The 26,361-nt window shown below is 46.3% G+C and overlaps 1 protein-coding gene across 9 annotated transcripts in view; it reads left to right on the forward strand.

The window, feature by feature from the left end:
* ANKRD6 (ankyrin repeat domain 6) overlaps nt 1-26,361 on the forward strand; it is a 168,095-nt gene that overhangs the window by 126,765 nt on the left and 14,969 nt on the right. For 4 of the 9 annotated variants that reach the window (XM_033102738.1, XM_033102737.1, XM_033102741.1 and 1 more), the window contains exons 1-8: nt 7,734-7,834; nt 9,943-10,282; nt 14,476-14,574; nt 16,250-16,348; nt 21,018-21,116; nt 22,471-22,569; nt 24,552-24,650; nt 25,543-25,620. In XM_033102738.1, coding sequence (XP_032958629.1) covers nt 9,989-10,282; nt 14,476-14,574; nt 16,250-16,348; nt 21,018-21,116; nt 22,471-22,569; nt 24,552-24,650; nt 25,543-25,620 — 867 coding nt within the window. In that variant the 5' untranslated portion in view covers nt 7,734-7,834; nt 9,943-9,988. Of the gene's footprint in view, nt 1-7,733; nt 7,835-9,942; nt 10,283-14,475; nt 14,575-16,249; nt 16,349-21,017; nt 21,117-22,470; nt 22,570-24,551; nt 24,651-25,542; nt 25,621-26,361 lie in introns of those variants that run through there. The other 5 variants (XM_033102734.1, XM_033102739.1, XM_033102735.1 and 2 more) reach the window with 2 other exon arrangements.

Below are 26,361 nucleotides of genomic sequence, written 5' to 3' on the forward strand. Positions count from 1 at the left end.
TATGTTTTCCACAAACGCATACAAAGAAATGTTGATAGCACCTTTATTTGCAATAGCTAAAAACTGGAAACCACCCAGGTGTCCTGCAACAAGAGGAAAGGTTAAACAAATTATGGTGCATTCATACCATGGAATACTACTCAGCCATGAAAAGGAACAAACTATTGATATATGCAAAGTTACACCCTGTTTTATTCCAAATTAGAGAAATGGCAAACATTTGTCAGGGATGGGGGTGGGGAAAGGTGCGGGAGGGAGGTTGCCTATACTTGTCCAAGGGCAACAGCGGGACCCTTGGTGACACTAGAGCTGTATTGTATCTTGACTGTATCCATGGCAGTATCTTGATTCTGATACGGTACTACAGTTTTGCAAGATGTTATAATTGGAGGAAACTGGGTAAAGGAGTATTTCTTAAAACTGCACCTAAATCTACAGTTATCTCAAAGTAAAAAGTTTAATTTTAAAAAATTACCAAGGGAAGACAGGAATCACAAAAACTATAATTAAAAGCTATTTGTGTCCGAAGGGCCATAGTTACAACCTCAGCCTCAGATCGAGGAAGAAGTCCCAGGTTCTTGGAGTTAGGCTTGTGCAGCTGTGCAACCAACATCTGTGCTTCCCTTATCCCAGGCAGTGAAGTGGCAGCCGAGGTGCCTGAATCCCTATGGTCTTTCCAGTGCCTTGATTCTGGTGGAGTGTCCTTGGTATTTTCTGCCCTGTAAAGGGAAGATTTTACAGTACAATTCCAGTGCTCCTGCCCATGTGTGATTGGACTGTTGACCCTCAGTGCTGAATTTTACCTCTGTCCCCATGACATTTTGTCTTGTTAAAATTAGCCTGTTCTTCCAATCTGAGATCGTCTTGAATCCTGGTTTTTGTCATCCAAGGAATTGACTCCCTTGCGGCTTCTTGTCACCTGTAGTCTGATTAAGATGTGATGTGTCACTCATCCAGGTAGACAAAACACATTTCTAACAAGGACAGAAAGCTCTGAAGTTTTTTGAAATTTTAAGTGTTTTTATATGTAAAGTTTTATTTTCTCTCCTTTGATCCGTGGCACTTTTTCTTTCCCCATTTTCTTCTGAACGTCTTTACAACTTTGTCTTCATTGAATCAAGTCTGAGAAGGATTTGGAAGTATTTGACCCAAATCTACAACATTTCAGGCAGTTGAGACTCTGGGAGTACAGTTGAGATGCTTGGGGGCACCTAAAAAGATTGGTGGTGGTGAGGGGTCTTCTACCATTTAAAACCTAAATGAGGGACCAAAGGGCCAGAGTTCTAGCTGTGTGCAGTTCTGCCACAAATAAGATTTGAGAGCTTGAAAAATCATTGAGTTTCTGTTCTCCTTATTGTCCTCCTCCAAATTAAGCTCTCAAAGACCCTATTCAATCTGAATATTACACTGTTTCTGAACTGTGCCACTTTTATTTTACTAGTGTTACAACTTTGTTGTTTCTGCATCTCTCTCTCCTTTCTTTTTTTCTTAATGCTGCAGGTAATATAGACGGATATTACTTGCCTCATGACAGACTGTCCAACCCTGATCTATTGTGTGTCTCATGATCTCCTGAAGAAAGGAAGTGTTGTCATTTTGAAATGATTACGCTCATCTAACCTAAATTCTTCCTGTTAATGTGTTTCCCCTTGTGTGGGTCACATCTGTGTAACTACCCTCCTGGTAATGACCCCCAGCTAAGATGGTTAAATTGTTTTATTTCCTTGAACCAATGGGTCTCAATTCCTTTCTCCTCCTTTTGCCCCATGTCTCTGTGTGACCGTGGGCCCAAGGATATCGTTGACCAAAGATGGTGTTCCAGCAACAGCTAAGCAGCCGGACGCTTCTCACTTTTCAGGTCCACTGTGTTACGCCAGGTACCTGCCCTGCAGAGTACTAAGACACCTGCTTATCGTTCACGGGGCAGGTATTGTTGGTCTGAAAGGCCTGCCTTTAGCAAGGAGGATCCCAGACACCGAAGCAGCAGAGAGGAGCTGGGACCCGACTTCTGAGTCTGGCTGGAGCAGCGAGTTTCCAGATCATAAGGGCACTGGCCCCATGGAATCAGTGTGAGGGCACCGTCTTTTCAGGCTTGTTTCTGTGGGTTGTGGTTCTCAGAGGACCCCTGGACCCCCGCTGGGGCTCAGCCCCTTTCGAGGGAAGTCTCTCCCACATAAACTCCTCAGTCTACCTGGCGTTGTCCAGTGAGAAGAATTAAGCACCATGTATATGAACGCATGCTGGGAACAAAACACCGTCACTTCCCTTCAAGGTGTATTTTAAGCTGGTTCCCTTTGGCCGGGCTCCCTGGTCATCCTCACTGGCAGCAGATCTTTATCTGAACAGGAATCCTCCCTCTGGAATGTTCCCTGACAGAGCCTGGCCCCTCCAGGTAGGAGCCAGCCTCTTCAAACTGAGTAGCAGGGACTGTTTGTCCTGTGCTCCCTTTATGATCACCTGTTAGTGTATAATTTATGAGTCACCTGCCGGAGCGGGACTTGCTCTGATATTCTCACGTGGCAGTTCTGCTGGAAGGCGGGACTCACAAAGGCTCAACCTGCCAGAACAAAGCAGCACCCCAGACCCCAGCCCCAGAGTTGCTGACAGTGGGGCCACTTTTTTGTGGTGGTTGCCTAGCAACCTCTCAAGGCCATTTGCTGTCCAGTTCCCTGGACGTGAACAGGCTCTGAGTCTCTGCCTCTTCCTGGTTGGATCCGGGAAACGTGTGCTCCCTGCAAAGGCGTACGACCTGCCATCCCTGCCCGTCTCACATGGCCCATCCCGATACCAGGGCAAGTTGGAGGAACTAGCACCTTTAAAGGGTCTGAGGCAGTGGGACATGACTTCTGGCTGCACATTGGAATCACCTGGAACTTGAAAAACAGACCCACCCTAGGCTGGTGGAATTCAATCCTTTAGTGGTAAAGTTTGGGATTTTAAAAAAATTGTTTTTTTAGGTGACTCTAATCTGCAACAGGGTTGAAAACCAGCGGTTTATATCAGTAGCTCTCAAAACGCGTTCCCATACTAGCAGCATCTGCTTGTCTTGGAAACTTGTCAGAAATGCAAATTCTGTCTCCATTCCAGACCTACTGAATCAGAAACTCTGGAAGGGGGTCCAGACATCTGTCTGTTAACAAGCCCTCTGGGAGAGTCTGCTGCCCAATAAAATTTTAGAACCACTGTTTAAGGCATAATATTAATGCAGAAAGCAAGATAGTTTTATGTGAGCTGTGAATATAACTGCGCAAGAGCGTCAATAGAGAAGATGTACTGAAAAAAGATTGGATAAAAATAATAGTAGTTGTATTGGGGGGTAACATTACTGATGATTTGCTTTCATCTTCCAAATTTTTAGTGATGTCATTGTGTTGCTTATATATGTGTTTAAGGTACCAGAAACTCTGGGTTGTGGCGCTGCAGTGTCTTAGTGTTTCGTGCTGACGGGTGCGGAGGAGAGCATGAAGAATGTAGCAAGAGGAATGACTCTTGCTTGGACAGGCCCAACAAGGCAGGTTTCACCCGAGGGCCTGTAGCTGCTCTGAGCAGAATTACCCTGGCCCCTTTTCATCTCACCCTATGGTTCCCAGTGTAGATGGATAGACTGACAAACAGACCAGCCTCCCAGGTGATTCACAGGTACAGTGAGAATGGGAAACCTCTCCCCGTCCTTGAGATTCTGAGGAAACCAGGTTATTGCGAAGCACTTTCAGAGGTCTGCATCTGGGAGTCTCAGGAGCTTCCTGAGAGTGACACAGAGCCCCTCTGCCAGGGCACAGCCTCACCCTCACAGCACAAGCCGGCAGCAGGTAGAGTGGGGGTTCAGGGCGTGGGGGCTGGAGCCAGACAGCTTCGGGGTGAATCCAGATTCAAATTACCTGCTGTATGACATGGAACAAGTGCCAGAGTCTCTTCATACCTCAGTTTCCTCACCTGTCCAATTGACTTACCAATAATGCCCACCCCCTAGGGTCTTGGGAGGACTGAATGACCTAATGCATGTAAAAGTCAGGCTAGCACCCACCATGTAGTAAGCATCCTGTAAATGTTAGCTGTGTCTGTGTCTTCTCATCATTATTGGTCTCCCTGGGTCCACCAGGACCCGGGTTGAGTTGGGTCGAACGGGTCTTTGAGGATAACGGGGGTAGGACCCAGAACAGACTGATGCTTCTGAAACGTCTTCCTCTTCTCACGCTTAGTGCATCGTCTTTTCTCCTGTGCCCATTTCTTCCACTGGTCAGTCCTAGGGACATGGAGATGAGAGCAGCTCATCGAATCGTTCAAAGGCCCCTGTAAGGATCCATCTTTGTTTGCTCCCTCACACTTAGGGCATTGCAGCCCGTCCCATTTGTCAGGTATGACTTTGGTATGACTGTGCTCGTCAGGAGCACCTGTTCCCCTTACGAGCTTCACTTTTGTTGCTTTTCACTACAGAATGTTCTGGAAAACCAGGTACATTTCTGTTTCCTTCTTGCTCTCCTCTGGTGAGTGGTAGTGGTGGTGATGGTTTACGTGTATGTGTCTAAGGGGAGTTAGTCTTGTGTTAGGAAAGCCCAGGGGACAGGAGTGGACAGCTTTAGTTCAGCGGGAAACTGGTTACTACTGCCTTGGCTACTGCTATGCCGATGCCAGAAATAGAGCCAGACACCGAGGCAGACACCGAACCTCTTCAGAGAAGCCCCATGTCACTATTGCAGCTGCTTAAATGCTTGTGAAGCCCCCAGGATGTCTACACCTCCTCTGCAGGGCCAGGACATCCAAGAACTTACAGTCTGCCGCCATCCCAGGCTCTTCATTGCTCTGAGGTCAAGCCTGGATCTGTGGGATTTACTCCTGTGTCCCTGTGGCAGCCTCAGCCTGCCCTATGGTTGAGGGCCACTGGAACCTCTATGGGGATGCCCCCCAATCCCCATATCCCAGAGTCTTCTTGCTTCATCATTCATGGAAGGCACAGTCCACTCTCAGGGAGATCACGGCCTAGTTGGAAGAAGCCAGCACCCAGAGTGACACTCAAAACAAAATGCGGCTGTTTCCTAAAAGGGAGCTGAAGTGCTATGGGAGTGGAGAAGAGAAGGCCAAAAACATTTCTTCTTGGAGAACCAGAGAAGGCATAGTTTGGAGATGGCGTTCGTGCTAAAGAAGGACCTTCCAGCAGAGACACGGAGACTTGGAACTGTGCACTAGGTTTCAAAACGGGAGGTGGGTGAGTGGGTCAGGACTGCATATAGGAACATCGACCCTCCTGCCAGGGCTCATCTGGCTTCTGGGTGATCACAGATCCAACTCTGCCCTTCGCCTTTGAAAGGTCCCTTCGCCTTTGAAAATGTGCCACTGGTCCTTGCTAAGGCAAAGGTGTGGGGGTGTCAAGGAGGAGAGGGAACATCTGGGATGCCTTCAGGGGTGAGGGCTGAGGACAGTTGGAGGGAAAGGAATCCCCCATTAGATGGTGGTGGTTATCTCATTTATCCTATTTCCATGGGGTGGGGAGTGGAGGCCATTTCTGTTCTACAAATGAGAAAACAGGCTTAGGAGAGTGTAGTCAGACCTGGGATTTGAACTAAACTCCTCGGGCTCCAAAGCCTCTGGCCTTTCCTTTCTCCACAGAGGGGACTCTCTGCTGACTGGATGAGGACGGTGCCTCTGATCCAGGGCCATTCTGTCAGTAACTTACAGTTTCTAAAGCGCCCTTCAGATGTGATCGGGTTTGAACCACAGCAGCATTTGCTTCTCTTGACTTTCGATTATTTGTATTCACTTGGACACACATTTTCACCTCCTTGGGCTTTGCCTCCCACCAGTAATATCTGGTTGCTGACTGGATGTTCCTCAGGGCTCCCCTGACCCCCGCAACACCCAGCGACTTCTCGGCCTGTGGCCTCTTTTCCAGCCACTCTCCGGGTAACTTCTCCCATCGTGGTCTGTATTTCCCAGTTGTTCAAAAGCACTCTCATCCCGTCATCCTGTCATCCTTCCTCAGAGCACACATGTCTTTCTCTTTGCGCATTTAATGAATGTCCCTGTGTTTCAGAATGCCTTAGAAATTTTGTGAAGGTCACTTATCCAATATCCTTGGTGACAGGTGGAGCCTGGGACGAGACCCAGTGAATGGGACCCAGTTCCTTTGCTCCATCTGATAAGCTGTGGACATTTCATTTAAAGAATCAAGGTTAAGTAGCATGCACTGAACACAATCACCAGCCAACGAAGGTCACGCTTCGTCTCAGATGTTGCCTTTTTTTGAAAGCTTTTTATATCCCACTTTCTTGGGAGTAACTTTTTCTTAATTAAGAATTCTAATTTTAAAGTGAGCTCTGACCCCTTTCTTTTCAGAATCATTCTAGTGCTTTGATTGCATTTCCTGGGTAGAAATTCAGATCCTTTATTACCTGTTCTCTGTTTTCCTCCATGGCTAGTTACCCATGGAAAACTGGCACTTTACTGAGATCATAAAGGTTCATCCTGCTAGAATATCAATGAGGGTCTTTGGGAAGTTTTATCGAGATGCTAAAAAGGACTTCAGGCCGTGAGAGATTGTTACCCCTCCATGCGTGTTTCAGCATGGCTGGGGGCCCTGGTGAAATGCCATTTGAAACAGGGAATGGAAACATTTCTTCACAGAGCTCTTGAGGGAGAAAGCAAAGGGGACATAGTGTTTCCTTTAGAATTTGGAGAATGCTGGCGAGGTCAGTTCTCTGGATAGAAGTTGATATGTACTGAAGAGGGTTATTTTGGATGTCACCCTCAGTGTCGTACGTCAGAAGCCACAGCTTAGGGCAGTTAAAGGGATTGGGCATCTCTGAGAGCCAACTGTAGGGCGAAGAAGCCTCATCAGGTGCACCAGGAGGGGCCCTCACCACTGTGTTCTGCAAACCCCCGGAAACCACTTGCATGCCTGTCAGTAGGAGAATGGGTGAATGGTGAAATTGATGAACCCGAACTACATGTGACAATATGAAAAAAAAAAAATCTCAACAACATAATGGACAAATTGCCAAATGATACTGTACAATTTAATGCTATTCATGTAAGGTTTGAAAACAAGCAGAACAGTGTTGATGTGTTATTGTTTATGGCTACACACAGGTAGTAAAATGTGACCAAAGGCAAAAGAATGATGAATGCCACATTTAAGAGAGGCGACCTCTGGGGTTAGAGGGGAAATGAGATCTGGGAGGGGTTCGCAAGGAATGGCGGTGGTTTTTCTCATGTTTCCTTAAGGTGAGTAGTGGGCATGTACATTTTAAAATATTCATCTCTTTGTGAATGGCTGGAATATTTTGTAATTTGTGTTTAAAAAGGGGAGAACCTATTCTGATCAGTTTGGCCAGCAGTTTCAATTTTGAGTAATTACCAATCACATTTTTCTGGGGCTGATGAGCTTGGCCTTTTGCTATTCACCCATCTCTTGCCCCATCAGATTCATTGTAGCCCCTTCATCATCCCTGTATTAGCACCAGTGAGAAAATAAGAGCAACCTTGAAACCCCTTCATTTTCCGATTTGTCAGTTTGATGAGTGGGGAGTAGAAATTATGCACTAAAGGAAATCTTCACATTTTGAGCCTATTTTGTTCATTGATTACAATGCCAATAGCCAAGGTTAATGGAGACAAACTTGAATTCTGAGTAAATCCATAAGAATGTCCTGCCACGCCGGATGGGAGAGGGGAGTGCCGCTGTGCAGGGGTGTGGTTTTGGTGTCCTGTTTTGAAATCAGTGTTTGCTTTGCATCAACAGCATGGGCGGACCCCCCTGCATCTTGCTGCCAATAAGGGCCATCTTTCTGTGGTCCAGATCTTGCTGAAGGCTGGCTGTGACCTCGATGTCCAGGATGATGTGAGTAGAAGCCATCATTCTATCGGGAGATGGGTTGTCAGGGGAGCTTGTCTGCTCCGTAGTACAGCGTGTAACCAGCTATGTGGTGGGAGGGTAGTGGAAGCTCTCCAGCACTTTTTTATCTCCATGTTGGTCCCCGAGGTGGGAAGAAAGTCCTCTTGAAGATCTGCTCTGGGACCCATTCTCAGTAGCAAGTTGGAGTTTGGAAGTGTGGGGTGGTTTTTCCCATCATAGTTAATTTCCGATCTGGTATCATTGAAATGCAGAGCCTCAAAGGACGTTTATGTCTGTGTCCTGTCTTAGTAGGAAGTAACACCACACACACACACACATACACACACACACACACACACACACACACACACACACACACAGGAGTAAGAATGGGCAAGGCCTGCTGGAAATGGGTGTTACTGACCAAGCTTACCACTGGAGAAAAGGTGAAGGGGCTTAAAAACTTAATTTTATTCCTTTTCTCACCTTGATTTCTCTCAGTCAGTGTACGTTTAGTTTAACACAACCTATTCAAAGAAAAAAAACTTACCTCATGGAATCTAAGAAAAAGAAGGCTTCCAGAAAGAGGTCACTCTGGTGCTATACCATTAAGACTCAGCCTGTGAGTCTCTTCATTCAAGTTATCTAGAGAGAGACTCCAGTTGGCTCCTTTGGGGTCAAGTATCAATTGCTGAGCGAATCAGCAGTAGGGGGATGGTGGCACGTAGTACATGAGGTGCCCTGTTAGGTCTTTGGGAAAGGCGGCTTCTCTAAGAAGGGGATATAGATAAGATTATGTAAAGTGTCCTCCAATGAACTATTAGGAAAACGTCCTGTGACAATATGATTGGAAACTGTTTCTAATTCAGTTTCTAACTCTAATTTGTATGGTAGGACCCTAAGAAATAAGCACTTTTGTGAGAAACAGACTCTTGAAGAGTTTGCACTTGTCACTTCTTCCAGATTCACTTCTAATAACTGTGGTTACAGAGTGTTATCAAATTTCCGACCCTCAGGTATGTTAGCGTGTGCATTACCAAAGGGCTTGAATGTTCTAACACTTGGCCAGCACACAGCAAAGAGGACAGCATTTGCAAAGAAATAACTAAATACGTCATTGTTTTATGATGGGCAGAAGGCTGTCCAGTGTCCTTCACAAATCTCTGGTTATACTTGGAACCTGTTGGATTATCAAGAATGTTACTTTCATAAGATGCTGACTTTGCTTTAAGCGGTTGGTTTTCACCTTGGGTCATAATACTATATCTTTCTATATTGTGTGGCCATCCTAACAGTCCTGATTATATCATAGCCTTAGACGACCGGAGCAAATACAGAGGGAGAGAGAAGAGATTCTGACCACAGAACAGGCGGGGCCTGGAGTTGCTGGTGCACACTTGTTGGGATACATATGTTCTGCTCTTTGCGTAATTAAAACCCTTGCTCGTCATGGGGGCGAGGCTGCAATGCCAGGCATGCTGACCTATCTCCACCCAACACTCCAGCCTTAGGGCCGAGAATCACTGTGTTCTTATTCAGCAAAAGCCACGCCAACTTCCTAGAACTGCTGCTGCTTATTATCTCAGACAAGATAGGAAGTAAAACGGGCAGGAGTTCTCACGAAAAAACCAAGGGGAGCCATGTCAGTGTAGTGATGGCAGCAGCAGAAAAGCCAGCTCTGCTTTTAACAAGAACACCCTCTTTCATTATTGGAATTTGTGTTTATTTTCTTGCATTTTTTCCACCTTAAACAGATAATGCATACCTTGCTTCTCTCAGGTATCCTAAAACAAAACAAAATAAGAACACAACAAAAACAGTGTAAGAACAGATGCGAGTAGAGAAGGTGGAGTGGACCTTCACTAGCTCTAAAGTAATGCTTTTGCCAGAATATGGTTCATGTCTGTCTTCTTTGTATATTTACCATGCTTGTTGATGATCAACCTTGAAACTTATGCAAGAATTTGAGAAAGAAAACTCTTTATGGGTGTTCTTTAAAGAAGCTGGGAGACTTGGAAATAAATCATTTCAGAAGGTACCTGTCTTGGATGATGGGGTAGAAATAGAGAATGTTTATGTTATGAAGCATTTACCCCTAACTTCATATTCTGCAGATACTGTCCTTTAATGTCATGGTAAAGACTGAGAATTAGTTGAAGAATGACCTCCAGTGGCCTGGAGTGGGATTATTATGAATTTGAACCTGTGGAAACCAGTTCTTTAGAATATGCAACTCCAGGAGCAAATTCCCTCTTGCTTCCCGCCAATCCCGTCAACTCTCAGTGGAGCTCTAACGCCATCTCTGATTGGTCAATGAGCAATCACACAGCCCCCACCTCAGAAATAGTCCAGGACCCTGTGGCCACGGTAAAAGGCATGAAGGAAGAGAAAAATGAGAAAAACCCAAGAAGCAAGGCTAGGAAGAACCCTAGAAGATCAGAGAGAGAAAAAGAGGTCAGCACCTTGTTTTGCACACCTCGCCTGTCTTGAGCTTCCTTGTAACATGTCTGCCTGTGCCTCCTGAACAGGGGCGTTGCCACCCTTGCATGACTGGGGTTCCTTCCACGAGCTTAGCTTTGGAATCTGCCTGCACTGTGCTCACTCTCTTTTACCGTATAGGAAGAATACTAAAAGCATTTCAAAACAAAGATTTAGACCTCAGAGGTTCCAAACCTCTTAACATCCCAAAGTAAGAAATACCGATGTCTTAGAAAAATTGAGATCTGGCAGTTCGTGTCCTTTGCAAACAGGCCAACATGTTCCAAATCCAAGTGCCAAACGGCAAGGTTGCTGGCTCTTCCCGTTCCCAACTGCAGCATTTTCCCTTCTTTGTAGTTAATCATTCAACGACTGCTTCTTGGGCGCCGATAGCGGCCGTGGCACTGTGCTCGATGCACTTAGCTTGATGATGCCATAAAGAGGTGGCCCGAACCCTACAGAGGCACCTGATCTTTTTGAAGGCCTGTCCTAAGGTTAATTGACTTCACAGACTGGAACAGATGTCAGTGCAAAGAGCCTTGACAATGTGAATTCTGGCCCAACCAGGCTACCCCTAATTAGCTGGTTATCCTACGCTACACACTGAACTGCACTGGGCCTAGGTCTTTTTTTTTTTTTAATCAATAAAATGAAAGAATAGTAGGGGGTCAATAAATATTCATTGAATAAATAGTAATTGCTCTTGAGCGTTTCTATTCTATTCTATTCTATTCTATTCTACTTTTCCCAGCTTTTTTTAATTTATCCAAATTTTTAGAATTTCATATTTGATTTAAATCATATAGAAATAAGAATTATGTCAAAGTTACTGCTTGAGTCTGTCAGTGAGCACGGACTGAGGGCACATTTTGTTCTTTTCTGTGTCATATTTCAAAGAGGAAATATTTCAACAGTAAATTTTAGATGTATAGGAGGAAAAGTTGATTCACAGGTCACTGACCCTGTTCCCGTTGAGGGTCTCAAGTCATTCAGTTGTTTGTGTTGTGTTCTGGGCAGAAGCAGCTCTTAGATAGACAGCCTGAGGCAGTATTTTCCTTATGCATTTCATGGCTTCCAGAGCCTTTAATTCTCATCTTGGTAAGTTGAGGGTGGCTGGTTTTTATGTGCCACAGGTGTCTCAGTCCTCCAGAACTACTCCATGAGTGTGAACTAAGCTCATGGGCCAGCGGAAAGCCAGCCACTGGTGGTGGGAAAAGCCTGACTTTGGCCTTCACAGCCGTGTGTATCCGACTGATGAAGCACAGTTCCAGGTTCTGAGGGAGGTCTGTCTCTGAGGGAGTAAATATGGAGGGGGAGCTGTGGCCTGGAGACAGGCAGGGCAGCTAAAAGGTCTCTGCAGAGAAAGGGGAGATGCAGGAAACACCTGTGCCAGTTGATTGGGGACAAATTGTGTTCTACTGCAGCCTCACACAAGCCGTTAGATCTCTTTGAGTCTTGTCTTGCTAATCCATCTGGAAATGGACTTCTAAGGGCTGAACTAAAAGTTAGATTTAGCTTCTTGAATTGAGCTAGAGTTTCACAAAAGAAAGTTATCTCGAGAGAAGTAAATACAGTAGACTCATGCTGAAAGCAAGTAATAAATAATGGTGACATTCTGGCTCCAAAGCTGCCTCAGTTCATGATTTAGTGGCAGCTTGTGAAACACGATAAAACCTTTGACCTACAGCAAGGCTTAGAGTAGACTGTGCCCCAGTCAGCAGAGGCCTATTGTGCGACGACTCGTGAAGCAAGAGCGGCTGACACGGCCCATGTGTCTCGGGCTTGTTCACACTTTGTGCACAAGATGGGCAGCATGGTGAAGTTTCATTACGTAAAAAGGTTGTTCTGATTGGTCCAAGGAGTGCTAGTTAGAGTGTCAGAAGTTTGTGGCAATATTAAAAGGCCTCTAACCATTAGAAATCTGACCAAGTCAGTATTGAACCTGAAAGAGTGAGCTGTAGTCTCACTTTCCTTCCTGAGAACAGTACCATGTTTCCTCATCAGCTCAGGAATAATAAATTGCCCTTGAGATACATTTGGGGAAAACCCATCACCATTCCGATAGGGAAATGGGCAGTCTTGAAAATTCTTACAGAAGTTTTAAAAAGTTAAAATTTGCGCAGTTTCTCCTGTGATTACTTGTTTGAGCAGTAAGTATACCTCATCTGGAAACCCTTCATAAGATGTTTGAAATGGACGTGTCATCGGTTGGCATACCTCCTGCAACCATTGCTCCAGTGGCCACATTCTTTTTTGCCTGCATGCCACATAGAAAGTGTCCACGTTGAATAAGGGGTCTGGAAAAGTGGAGAAAACCAAGTCTAAACTGATTTATAATGGGAATAACAGCTAAGGATGCAGAGAAGAGTGTTGCTGATAGAAATGCTGGGACAGTGGATGAAGTCATGGCAAAGGGGCTGGATTGCAACCCGTCACTGCAGAAATCCCTTCAATTCTGTGAATGATCAGGGAGAAAAGATTCTGAGATGTGGGTAGTCCCATGACTGTTACATCGTTACAGCTCAGACCAGCTCAGACGTTTGATAAGTAGCCATTTCTCCTGATGCTAAAAATTAAGTGTTAGATACAAAAAGTTGGAATGTATTAAAAAGTACAAGGAAGAAAATAAAAATCACTTCTTGTGGATTTTTAAAGGGAGATTTTTTTTTTTAACTTTAAGAAAGTGAATTTGAGTTTTACATAGCATTAAACGCTTTTTAGTTGTGATAAAAGGTACATAACATAAAATTTACCACTTGAACCATATAATTCAGGGGCGTTAAGTACATTCACATTGTTATGCAACCATCACTACCATCCATTTCCAGAACTGTTTTTCTGATTAAGTGCTTTTAAAGTTCATTGTTGTTTGTTATAGATTCCAGAGAGATTAGTAATTAGAATCAGCATTTCATTAGGGTTACCTGGCATAAGTAGTGGCACATCCGTCTTTGAAACATGTTCGTGCTTTCTGTCTTATAATAGTCTCTCATTCTTCTCTTGTGTTAAGGACCAGAAATATCACAGGGTGTATGTTCTTTGTCCCTCTGGTTCTCCACCAGGAAACTTCATTTACGCGCAACTCTTACCAACGGAATCACAGAGCCTGAGAAGGGAAGGGAAGGATCTAGGGCATCAGCCCCCGCCCCTCCTTTTACAGGTGAAAGACATGAGGCCCAGTGAGGTGACAGGTGTCCCCCAAGGCCACGCAGCACTCACATCTCCTGACCCCCTTCCCTGTGCTCCTTCCTTCCCACCAGAACATTTCCACCCTGACCCTCCTCCTCCCCATTTGAACCTGGACCCCAGGCTGGACTTGATTTGTCTTGACCTGACTTCCTGAGTGCATGTCAGAGATAAGATGTGCTCGTAGAGACTTCAGAACTCTCTCATTACAGTCTTGACCATCTTACCTGTAGGAGCGTTTAGTCCTTCTCTCAGCTGCAATTAGGGGAGGGAGTCAAGTTCCCTTTGGCGCCTTGATGGAGAAAGAGAAGGTCTGCAATTCCAGGAATCTGATCGCAGAGAAAAGGGTCCAATGCAGTATAAATCAGTGAGGGTGTTGTCGTGAAATATCAGAAGAGGCTCCTTAGAGATATGCGCTGATAGCTCGCCATCCCTGGAGTTACATGGCGTAACCCCCTATATTGCTCTTGGCCAGTGCAAGTCAATCAACAAATATACACCTGCCATCAAATCATGAGTCCTGCTCACGGACGTAGCTGGATGGCGAGTTCTCTGAAAGCAGGAAATGACAGAACTGGGTAGGGAGTCAAGATGCCAGGCATTGTTGGTATAAGTGCAGAGCTCACAAAGTACTGCTCTCAGATCTGCTCTTCACAGACGTGACTCACAGCCCAAGTGAACACTGCCACCCACCCTGCGCAGCCGCTGAGGGCTTGACCCTTATTCTCAGGTCAGCTCTGTGGCCAAGGGCTGTTCTGCTGTTGGCTTAAGGTTCCCATGAACAGCGTTGCTATGCCTGGTGTGCATTGTTTACTAACCAGACCACAAAGCCTGCCTCACCCGCGGGGACCGATCTGCTCCGTGTGGGAGGTATCCTGTGTCAGAGCGAGGGAGCCAGCGAGCGAGCAAGTGCGTGAGGGAGGGAGCGATGCGGGTGTGGTGGAGAGAGTGACCCCTGTTCCTCCCTCTGCCTCCTTCTGCAGGGGGACCAGACCGCCTTGCACCGGGCCACGGTGGTGGGGAACACGGAGGTCATCGCCGCGCTCATCCAGGAGGGCTGTGCCCTGGACCGACAAGACAAGGTGAAGCGGACGTGCCAGCCCGAGGACCCACTCGCAAGACGTTACCTTTCCTGAGTCTTATCACTCATGATTTCACATGATGGAATCAGCCCAAATTTCCTTTGAAAGAAGATCTGATCTCCCAGTAAATTAAAAAAAAAAAAAATTCTTCCCGGTGTTATGGCAGAGTAGGCCACCACAATAACGTAAATAGTGAAGGAGTAAAAGTCGAGTAGTAATGACCTGGGAGGCCGGGAGGCGGGGAGGCATGTGCCCAGCCATCCCCCACCCCGACTCTAGTTATTTATTGTTTTGATAAGTGAGCAAGTTATTAGGTTGGTGCAAAGGTAATTGAGGTTTTTGCAATTATTTTTAACCTTTTAAACCGCAATTACTTTTGCACTAACCTAATCATTTTTAAAACTATATTGGAAGGAAAAAAAAGAAGCAAACTCAGGTTTTTAAGAAATCCCAATGGCCTATATTAATCCAGTGTTTTAAAATTGTCCATCTTAAAACATGGAACTTTGCCATGACGTGCAATTCAGCCTGTTTACGTTTGTAAACAACTTTTTATCAATGTGTGTAGACAGAAACGTCCACACACAGTAAGTGCAGCTCAGCGAGCTGTCGCTAGCCAAGCACATCTGGGAGCTCCCAGATCCAGAAGCAGATGTTACCGGCACCCCAGCCGCCCCTCCCAGTCACTTTGCCTTTTGCTTCCTGCTCCTTGCAAGTCAGCCCCACCGCCCCGGGCCCCACGGCACCACTCTCCTTACCAGCAGGCCCCACTGCCGGGTTCCTCCGGTACCTCCATCTTTGAGAACCTAGACGTCCCCCTGTGGCTCTCAGCAGCACGAGGCCTCGTCGCTTGGGGTGGTGGAATGAAAGTCTGACACCCCAGACCCGGGACATAGTTGGAGAATTCACCTGCACTGCCCCCAGCTGACTGCCCAGCCCCCTGGCCTGGAACAGCATAGAGGGTATTTCGACCTCGCCTTGCCATGCTCCCCACCAGCCCTTCCCCTCCGTGCCCCACCCCACTTAATTCATTACACTTAGCATTTCTTTTTGTTTATAATAAGTTAAGCAAATACAAGCTCTATTTAATTGGTTAACTTTCATTTAAAAGCCACTTATTGAGGACACTGCCTTATTTCCAAATCACTGCTTTCTCAATCCCTGCTCTTTTGTTTGAGGCCCTGAGGCTTTTGGATGAAGCTGGGTGACATTAAATTTTTAATCTGTCTATCTGGTCCTTGGGCCCTGGAATTGATGAAGCTGGAATCTTCATTTACCCAACCTTTGCAGGGTTCTCTCTGGGGCCTGGAGCAGAGCAGAGCCCAAGGGGCGATGGAGGTGGAAGCAACAGATATCACGCCGTCCTGATGTTGCTTTCTGTTAAATGTGACTGTGCCTTTCTCCACGTGAGAGACTGAAGCTCTAAAGCCTAAGGCACCCACTGTGTGTCATGAATCTAGACTGCATCTAGAATGGTACTTGTTATATACCATTCCTGGGACAGTGGAGAGACAGGCCACTCCAGTCATTTTCTGTGCTCTGTGGTTCAGATGAGAAGCCCCAGTGGGGAAGGGTCCTGTGTTGTGCCCTAAAACTACCCTCTGATAATATTGATGACGATGGGATGAATGAAGTCTTGGGTAACGTGCTTTCTCTCTGTGCGTGTGTCCCTCAGGACGGGAATACGGCCCTGCACGAAGCATCCTGGCATGGTTTCAGCCAGTCAGTCAAGCTGCTCGTTAAAGCAGGAGCCAACGTACTTGCCAAGAACAAGGTGAGGCCAGCAGGTGCTGGAACTCCTCATTCACAGGTGAGGATGGCTGCAGGCTTCCTTCCCTGTGACGGGAGCCTCCTTTCCCAGAGCAGAGAGCGCTCAGGGCAGCGCGTGGAACCTGTCCAGGGAAATGAAAGCTTGAAACTGCTTCTTGAGCACAGTCTGCGTGGTGAGCGAGAACCGACTTGAGTGGCTTCGGCTTCCTTTGAACTCTCCCGGTTCTTACTGCTTTTCCGTTAGTTTATTCGAGTCTGGTTGTCCTCGTGGAGACGGGGAATGGACAATGGCATTTCTCCTCCCTCTGTTCCCCTGTCTCCCCTCTCCAGTTACTTGTCACGTCTCATCCTTCTCCTTCCATGCTCATTAGGAATGTGTCCCTGAGTGATTTCAGAAGCCCCACAGCAGACTGACCAGCTGCTCAGTCCCGTCTCCATCCTGCTCCTCCGCTGCTCAGAAACCTTCCAGGAAAGCTCCTCAGCCAGACGCTGTCTGGGGGCCTCACAGAGTGACCTCATCCTACATGTGGAGCCTCTGCCCTGTGCCTTTCCCAGCATGTGCCTCCTGTGCTGCCAGCTGGGCTCCCTGTCCCCTCCTGTTCCCCACTTCCGTAGGGGCAGCCTGCTCCCCGTTTCTGCCTGTGGGGACCCCTAACCCAGTCCCCCAGGACAGCAGCTCCTCCCTCGCCCGCGGGGCTGTTTCCTGCAGCACTCCCTGGGCACTGCACACAGCTTTGTGCTATCTTTACTGGTTAAATGTTTCTTGTGGTTCCCTCTTGGGTCAAGAGCTTACGGAAAAGAAGCAAGCCATATATCCGAGTATCTCCAATAATGCCTGGCTCACTGCCTGGTAGGCGAGTGGCTGCTCCATTTCTTCAAAGTGGTACATAGTCTGAAACATGAGTTGTTACGTTGATACCAACGATGAGAAGTAGGTGGTTCCCAGTGAACAGATCGGGAAGCCTAAGCTGGGAGCCAGGACAGTCCTTGACTAAGACACATGACTTATGTGTGACACAGTCAGGCCTGTAAACGAGCCCAGTGCCATCTGCCCCACCTCACTGCCTCCTATTCTATGCAGGGCCCCGAGTATTGTGGAAAGCCACAAGTTCTCACTCCGGATAAAATAGCGCAGGCGGTTAGAAGCACAGGTCAAGTGCCACACAGATGAGAGACTTGTATGTTCTGTACCAGCCACAGCCTCTGGGGGAACTTCTAGAAAGGTTCTTCTTCACTTCCCCCCCACCCCCAGCTTTATTGAGGTATAACTGATAAATAAAATTGTAAGATATTTAAAGTGTACAAGTGATAATTTGACACCTGTACACATTGTGAAAGGATTCCCCCATCAGGTTAATTAATTAACATATCCACCGCTTCACACAGTCACCTTTATTTAGTTAGTGATAATCTACTCTTAGTAAATTTCAATGATACAGTACAGTGTTATCAACTATAGTCACCATGTTGTACATTAGATCCTCAGACCTGGTGTATCTCAGAACTAAAAGTCTGTACCCTTTTACCAACCTCTCCCTATTTCCCACCCCACATCCCCCGCCCCTGGCAACCACTTTTCTACTCTCTGTTCCCCTGAATTGGACTTCTTTTTTTAGATTCCACATATAAGTGATACCATACAGTGTTTGTCTTTCTCTATCGGGCTTATTTCACTCAGCATAATGCCCTCCAGTTTCATCTGTGTTGTTGCAAATGATAGGATTTTCTTTTTTAAGGCTGAAAATAGTCCATTGTATAAGAAATGTACTTCTTCCTCAGAAGCGTAGCAGTCCTCGTTTGGGAAATCAGTACTCAGGGTGGGAAAAATGCCTGCTGCTGTTATCTACCCAGGCACATTTTTTTAATGTCAGGTTTTAAGGTAAAGTTCATATACAGTGAAGTTCATCGTTCTTCGGTGTACTGTTCTGTGAGTTTTGACTGATGTATACAGTTGTGTAACCACCACCAAAATCAAGACACTGGATGTTTCCATCACCCCAAAGTGCCCTTTGTGGCAATCCTCCAACCACCCACCGACCCACTTCTAGCTCCATTGATTTGTTTTACCTTCCCCAGGATACCATCTAAATGGAATCATATCACATGCAGCCTTTTGTGTCTCACTTCTTTCACTTAGTGTAACATTTCTAAGGTTCCTCCATGTCATGAACATGTGTGATCAGTTCATTCCTTTTTATTGCTGAGTAATATTCCATTGTATGGATGTGCCATAATTTGTTTATTCTAACCTATAGGTTTTCATTTTCTTTTTTTCTTACATATATATATATGTAAGAAATATATAATATATATATATATATATAATTTATATGTATATAAATTTTATTGGGGGAATATTGGGGAACAACAGTGTGTTTCTCCAGAGCCCACCAGCTCCAAGTCGCTGTCTCCCAGTCTAGTTGTGGAAGGTGCAGTAACTTTGTTGTTGAGAGCTCGCGCTCCAACCAACCGAGCCATCCGGCCACCCCAGTGGCAGCTCGTTGTCTTCAATCTAGTTGTGGAGGGTGCAGCTCACTGGCCCATGTGGGAATCAAACCGGCAACCCTGATGTTCAGAGCTCGCGCTCCAACCAACTGAAGCACCCGGCTGCCCCAGTTTTTCATTTTCTTGATCCAAATGCTTTTCAGCGTAATTGATATTTTCTTATTGACATAGCAAATTTTGGTATGAGGTATTTCTAGAACCATCAGGTTTCTTTCATTTCACTCATTTATTCATCACATATTTAATGACTCCCATGAAGCCAACAACTTTGAGACAGCTGACTAGGTGGGCCAGGAGAATTTCACCAAGCCAAGCCCCGAGCCCTGCCACAGGAAATGCCATGTTTAAAACGTGGGCAGATCCTTGGTTTTTGAGAACTAAGCTAGCAGTGGTTCTCTCCCTGGCTGCACTTTAAAATCTCCTGGGAAACTTGAAACAAACAAAAAGGGGCGGGGAGCCCACATCTACCTTGATGAGTGGGCCTGGGTGACCAGCTCAGTTTGCCCTAGCTTGAGAGATTTCCCAGAATGCTTGACTTTCAGTGCTAAAACCTGAGCAGGCCAGACCCCAACCCCACCAGGCTGAGTAAATCAAAGTCCCCGGAAGGGTTGCAGCTGTGCATGGGTATTTTTAAAGGCTCCCGTAGGTGATTTATAAGGGCGGCAAAGGGTTAATAGCCATTGCGCTCACTAAAATCTCAGACTTGCAACTCCTCCTGGTTCCTGGAGGTAACAGTGAGGAAGAAAGACTCTACTCGGGCTGGTTAGAGCTAAGGTTATGAGAGGGAAGGTAAGTGAACGGGTGACTTACAGTTTTCCTCTTTTTTTTTTTTTTTAATAACTCGTTCCTCTTTTCAAACGGTGAAGAATATAACCTCCTTGAGTATGGGCAGATAGGGCTGTGTTATCCAGAAGGAGTAAATAGGTGAGGGAAAAGCCATCGACAGGCAGTGTAATATCTGGGCGCCCACACAACTCCAGGCCTGACGCCGCTTTTAAGCTCAGCAGAACACACGTTATGTGCCGTGAGGATTCACCAGCTCTCTCAGACCTACCCCACAGCCCCTCTCAGGCTGCCTGCTTTGCCTGTTACTTCTCTAAAGGCTAGCAACAGCCTTGCAGACCTTATCTCTGAAGTTTCAAAAAGTTCTATTTATGAATTCTTTCTGCAAGATGACTGTGGACATTATTCTAACCCATGGTTGTCATTTTGATGTGGCATGTTGAAGGTGGGGTCAAAAAGCAAAGGGACTCTATCTGTGTCTAAGTGACAGATGCGGTTGTAAGGCCTGTTGTGTGGGGACCTTGTCCATCGTTCACATTAGGGTTTACAGGCAGAAATTCCTGCCCATTCTCAGGAATTGTTTTCGCTTCCCCATTCCCGAATCCCAAGATACAAACTGTTTTCCGTTCTCTACGATGAATCGTTTCCATAAAGTGACGGCGATACTACCAACCACCTGGGTTCAAGGAGCCGATTTTCCCGATTTCCCGATCCACTTTTCTTGGGATTCGGGAACGGGAAAGTGAAAAAACAATCCTGAGAATGGGCAGGAATTCCCGCCTGGAAACCCTAGTTCACATATTGTTGTTTCAAGAAAAAGTACAAGAACAGATGGTTTGAAAAAGGCTATAGTATGATCTCAGGTACCTTTAGCCTGCACGTACAGGAGGTGGCCCGTTTTGCCCTCTGTGCTCCATTGGAAGAGTGTTGTAGCCACAGCTTTCATCTGGTTTGTGTAGGAGCAATGCATTCATCCCTAAAGAATGGAACATGTGCATGTGCAGTGTTTTGCCATTAAGAAAACGCTCTCCTAGGCGCCCTGAGTCAGTGCTCACAGCCTCAGCATGTAGGCGTCAGGCTCCCTTTTACAAGTAAGGGATGCAAAGCTGCGAATATTAAGAGCCGTGGCCACTGGCTTTCAACTAGTTAAGCGGCAGAGCCAGGAAACAAGGTTTATGACAGATGTGACTCTTCTGCTTGTTTGGATTCCAAATTAAATACTCTTGCCACTGAAACCCCTTCTGGGACGGCCGATCAGGAAGCGAAGAATGTGAGCCTTTCCTTTTTTTTCTGTAAGGTATCGCGTCTCTGCAAGGCCTGCCAGGTGCCGGTCTGCGGAGAACCGTGTTGCTAACGTGTCCTCCCTTCTCTTGCCTCTCTCCAAGGCGGGGAACACGGCCCTGCACCTTGCCTGCCAGAACAGCCACTCCCAGAGCACACGCGTCCTCCTGCTGGGCGGGTCCCGCGCCGACCTCAAAAATAACGTGGGTGAACAACACCGGCTTCTCTCGCGCTCTCGTGTCATCTCAGGAAATATCCCTGAAAGCGTACTTAACGTGTTAACATCTAGAAAATAAAAATGTAAAGTGTTTGGGGATTATAAAGTGTTCAGTTTTGCTAATTTACTAAGGGGTCATTTAGGGGCATGAGATGAGGAGTCAAAGGCTTGGAAACGCTTTTCTTCCATCCTTTCCCCTCGCTCCTCAACCTTGGTTTGTTTTATCATTTCCTATAGCACGTGTTGGTGAATGAGTCCAGGAGACCTCTACATGTCTTCAGGTCTCCACCCGTGTACTGTTAGCACATCCTGGATGACGCGTACAGGGGAGGCCTAATGCTTCATGCCCAGCGTCTGTAAATCGATTACCGAGGCATCTTTGGGATGCGCTGAGGGGTCGATATTTCTTAGATGCCTGACCTCAGAGGTCACATGGGTATCCCTCCTGCCTCCACAAGAAGCTGTGTTTCCTTTATAAGTCTCATGCCTCAGCCACTCAACTAAAGGATCTGACTGAGGCTTCTCTCAAAAAATGGCTTTACCTGGGTCTCCCAGTTTGGGGCAGATTCCCCTGAGGTGATTCTCAGATTGCTCTGAACCTCAGCTTCGAACTTGGCTCCTTCTTAATGTAGGGGAGAACGTTATGCTAAGTTGTTGCCATCTCTAGACATCTAGAATAAAAGTGTCAAGAAAGCACTGCAGAATGTCACGACTTCGTCTCCAGTTTTGCTGTGGTGTCTCTGGGAGCAGTCTGGCCTGTGACCACGAAGGAAGACCCTGCTCCGGAGTTTTTCTGAGTGCATTTTTTTATGCCCAGTGATTCCTGCTTCATCAGCTTCCCAGACTACATTGCTCCGTATGGGATGTTGGGGTCCGACTACAATGGGATGTGATCTTAAAATGCAACGCCTTGCCCTGTCCTTAGAGCCATGATAGATCTATGAAGTGAAAGGCTCATTTCCAAACTGTGCTTGGTCTTAATTCAGAGCCTTTGGGTTGTAAGGAGAGGCTGGGCTCAGTGGATTCTTATCAAGATCTGGGTAAACGAGCCTGCCTTGGCTCTTGAGAAGGTCTTATGGGGAACTGCTGGCATCCAGCGGATGAAACCTGAAAGCAGGGAATGCACATGGTGGAAAATGAACAGGGCTGCAGAGAGCAGCGAAAGGCTGTGAGTCCAGGAGTGAAACATCTGTGGTGAAAGAGATGCTTATAATTCAGGCCGATACCAACTAAAGAATATATGCTAGTCTGCCAGCTTTTGAATGATAGTTTCTTTTTACTTTCTCTGTTTTGTTTTGTAACCACTCAGACTGTGCTTAGAGTTTGATTTCTGTCCGCAGGCAGGCGACACCTGTTTGCACGTTGCCGCTCGCTATAATCACTTGTCCATCATTAAGCTCCTCCTCAGTGCTTTCTGTTCTGTCCATGAAAAGAACCAGGTCAGTGCATGCGTCCTCCCCATGGCTGCCGGGCCCCCTTCCCACAAGACTACCTAACAGGTGTGGTAGCGCAAACGGGAGCAGAGGCTGCTGGGAGCCTCTCCTAGAAGAGGCCTTAGGCCAGTGCTGGCCTTTGCATGGGTGTTCCATCTAGTTCCTGTGGCCCTGGTTGATCTGACCTCCTAGAGGGAGTCCGCCCTTCTCATTCCAGTGCATATCACCACATTGCATATTGAACATTTTCTGGAGCTCCTGAGGCGGGTTTTGTTTTAAATGTGATTTTACCAAAGAAACCCACAAGAATGTGGCTTAGTAAATAAGCAAGGGGATGAGGCGTCACATGACTCGAGTTCTGCTCTTTGCACTGCCACTGTATTTGAGCTGATGGAGTCTGGTTTCTGCAACATTGTGTACATAACCTGTATCTGTGCCATATGATGGGATTTTGAAATAAAGCTGTGATTATTACAGTGTGCCATGGAAATGGGCTTGCCTTTCAGGAGTCATTTAGATTTTTTAAAATGTTGTTTTGGTATTTATTGATACCTAAGTGATGCATTGTGTGTCTTTTCTGAGGTTGGGTACATATGTCTGAGATTTAGAAAATAAATTGTTTTTCAGATTAAATATCCCTATAACAGTAGTTTCTGATCCTGGCTGCATATAAGACTCAACAGGGGAATTATAAACACCATTCCTGAATGCCACCCCGGTTTAAATGACCGGAACATCTAGGTAATGGGATTTTTGAAAAGCTCATGGCTTGAGTGTGCAGAGAGGATTAAGAATCACTGATCTAGCTAAATAAATTGTCATTCTCCAGCCTTCCAGTGGTTTCTAGTTCATCAGATTACCCCTACACAGTGCTTCTCAACCTTGGTGGCATGTTTCAATCACCTGGGAGCTGTGAAAAATCACCATGCCAACCTGTGTGCTCCAGACCAATTAAATTGGAATGTCTGGGGGTAGGACCCAGGCATCAGCAGCTTTTAAAGCTCTCCAGCTGATTACAACGTGCAGCCAAGGTTGGCAACCACTGCTGCACCGCTCCCCACCCCCAACACACACAACTGAGGGTCTCAGCCGTGAAATAACATTTCCCCCAGCTATTCACTAGGGAAAGAAAGCCACGGGGGTGGCTGGATTTTCATGCTGCCCAGGAAAAAAGGTGTCAGGGTGCTTTACCTGATCACCTGATGGGAGAGAATGAATTATTTTACTTCTATATTTATTTACCTGACTTATTTACGTCATTCTGTTTTGGGTTGAAAAACTCTACCATTTGCATTTAGAATGGACCCACCACACTGCATTTGTCCATAGCCTCCTTTCATAGTTGATTGTCTAAAAACAGTTTTTGTATAAAGAAAATGAAAATATAGGCTATTTGGTCAAAGGTTGAAAACAGCTGGTGGTAAGAAACACAGATTCTCAGTGATGCTACGCAGTGATTCTACCTACTCATGGTGTTCCGAGAACACCCTGAGCCTGGAGAATGATTCCCAGTGGTCCCTTCACATCCCCGCAGGTGCCCGTAGAAGGAGCCCTCTTCGCAGCGTCTGCTCATTCTAGCACTCAGACACCAGGGGGTTCTCTGCCCTCTCCCCTGTCTGGGCAGCAGGACGTGGTCCAGGGCTCCAGGATGGCTAGCCTACTGGCCCCTGGCCACCTGCCTCAGTGTAAGGCTCCTGGTCTGACCATTCTCAACAACCCCAGCCCAGCATTACTTTGCCCCCCTGCACTTAATCCTGTAATTTCTGGTATTCCCCGCCAGAAAGGAATGTGATATTTGTGCAGAGGTCATTTAGTTCCACGATCTTTAAAAAGAACCACATAACACTGGAGCAAAGGGCCCCCTATCAGTCTACAGCAAATCTTAGATTGGCTTTGAAAAGCCACCACCAGGCCATGGGATGAAAAGCTGGAGGGCTGTGGGCCATGATCAGATGGGGTTGAGAAGGTTTTCTTCTGATTCATTTCAGGCTGGAGACACAGCACTTCATATTGCTGCTTCCCTAAATCACAAGAAGGTGGTTAAAATCTTACTGGAAGCTGGAGCAGATGGGACCATTGTTAACAATGTAAGTTGAGTTGCAGCAATGGTTTCTAAAGCCCTTCCCATTCCCTTGTCTCAGTGCCCCAGTCTTTTGGAGCAAAAATTAATATAAGACGCGGTCTTATTTTACGGTAATATAAGACCTGGTCTTATAATATAATATAATTAATGTAATATAATTAATATAATATAATGTAATATAATATAATATAATACCAGGTCTTATATTAATTTTTGCTCCAAAAGATGCATTAGAGCTGATGGTCCAGCTCGGTCTTATTTTTGGGGAAACACGGTAGCTTTCCCCTTCTTCCTCCTCACAGTTCTAGTACCTATATTGGGCGCTACCTCATGGTACTTCTCCCATGATGCCTTGAACACATTTCTCGTCCTTTGAATCCCACTATTAACTCTCCATTTTCGGCTTAATCTCCCTTGACCCTCTATTATGGCCATAGCTTCCTAATTGTTATTCACAGTCCAGTTCCTGAGGCTGGTGGGACCACACCTGCCCTTCCAGGTGTCTTCTCACTGTTCTCCAGGGAAAAGCCATTGCTTGCCTGGATTTTATGATCCTTTGTGTTTCCTCAACTGAAGTCTTCCACCTTGACCCCGTCTGATTTTCACCTTCCCTCATCTCTTCTCCAGAAGCGTTCTTCCGTGGGCAGTGCTGCAGCCCTTTGCCTCTTAGAACACTTCCTACTTACTTGTGAGCACTTAACCTCTCTTGCTGTGTCCTCAGGTGTGACTTGGCTCATTCTTTGGGATGAGGCTCGAGAGCAGAGCCACATCATGCATGTCCTGATTAGCACATGTAGGTGTGGTGTCACTAAGTGGAGAGCCACTATCCCGGCGGGGCTGTATGCGTGCAGCGTTGGTGGCCAGTACTCACTTGTCCTCCCTGTGCCTTTCTTTAGGCAGGCCAGACTCCGCTGGAGACGGCCCGCTACCACAATAATCCGGAAGTTGCTCTTCTCCTCACCAAAGCTCCCCAGGTAGGATTGATTGCGTTTCCTATTGTACTGATTATGTGAGGCTGCAAAATCACTGGGACTCTCTGGTTGCAATCTACTGAAGCCACTTCAAACTAACTTCAATAGGGAACTGTTGGGCTTACGAACCAGGCAGTGGGAGATGCAGGAATCCACGTGGGTATCCAGCATCACCGGAATCAGAGACTTCAGGCCCGACAGGCTGCTCTTCACACAGGGGCATCATTTTGTCGCTGCCAGCTTCCTGGGTCATAACTCCCCAGGTCCTCAGCCAGGGAAAAGTTCCAGTTTAAAACATCGCAGGAGAAGGTCATGATTGAAGAGCTTGCGACAAGTGCCCTGAACAAGTGTGACAGAGGCTTTAAGAAGATGGCTGCATCCATTCGACCTTGTGGTCAAGGGGCATTTCCTAGAGAGAGGTGGGAAGGAGGGGCCCATTCTGAACGGACAGAGTAGTAAATGTCCACTTAGAGACAGTGAAGTATGGTCTTTTTTTATTGAATAATGGTATTTTGGTAATCACGCAATTTTTAAAAATTATGACTGATAACCCTTTGAAGTAGAAATGATCTCAGTAATAATTTAATAGTGATCATTTATAAGTTAGTCATAACTTCAGCACCCTGAAATAACTTTTGTGTCTTCATATTACCTTCCACAGACACATAATTCTCGTATAATTGTGCTTGCCATGTATACATGCTTTTGTGGTCTGCCCGTTATTCTGACTGTGATAGAAGAGTC

Source organism: Rhinolophus ferrumequinum, chromosome 3 (assembly GCF_004115265.2).
Source record: "Rhinolophus ferrumequinum isolate MPI-CBG mRhiFer1 chromosome 3, mRhiFer1_v1.p, whole genome shotgun sequence".
Classification (NCBI taxonomy): domain Eukaryota; kingdom Metazoa; phylum Chordata; class Mammalia; order Chiroptera; family Rhinolophidae; genus Rhinolophus; species Rhinolophus ferrumequinum.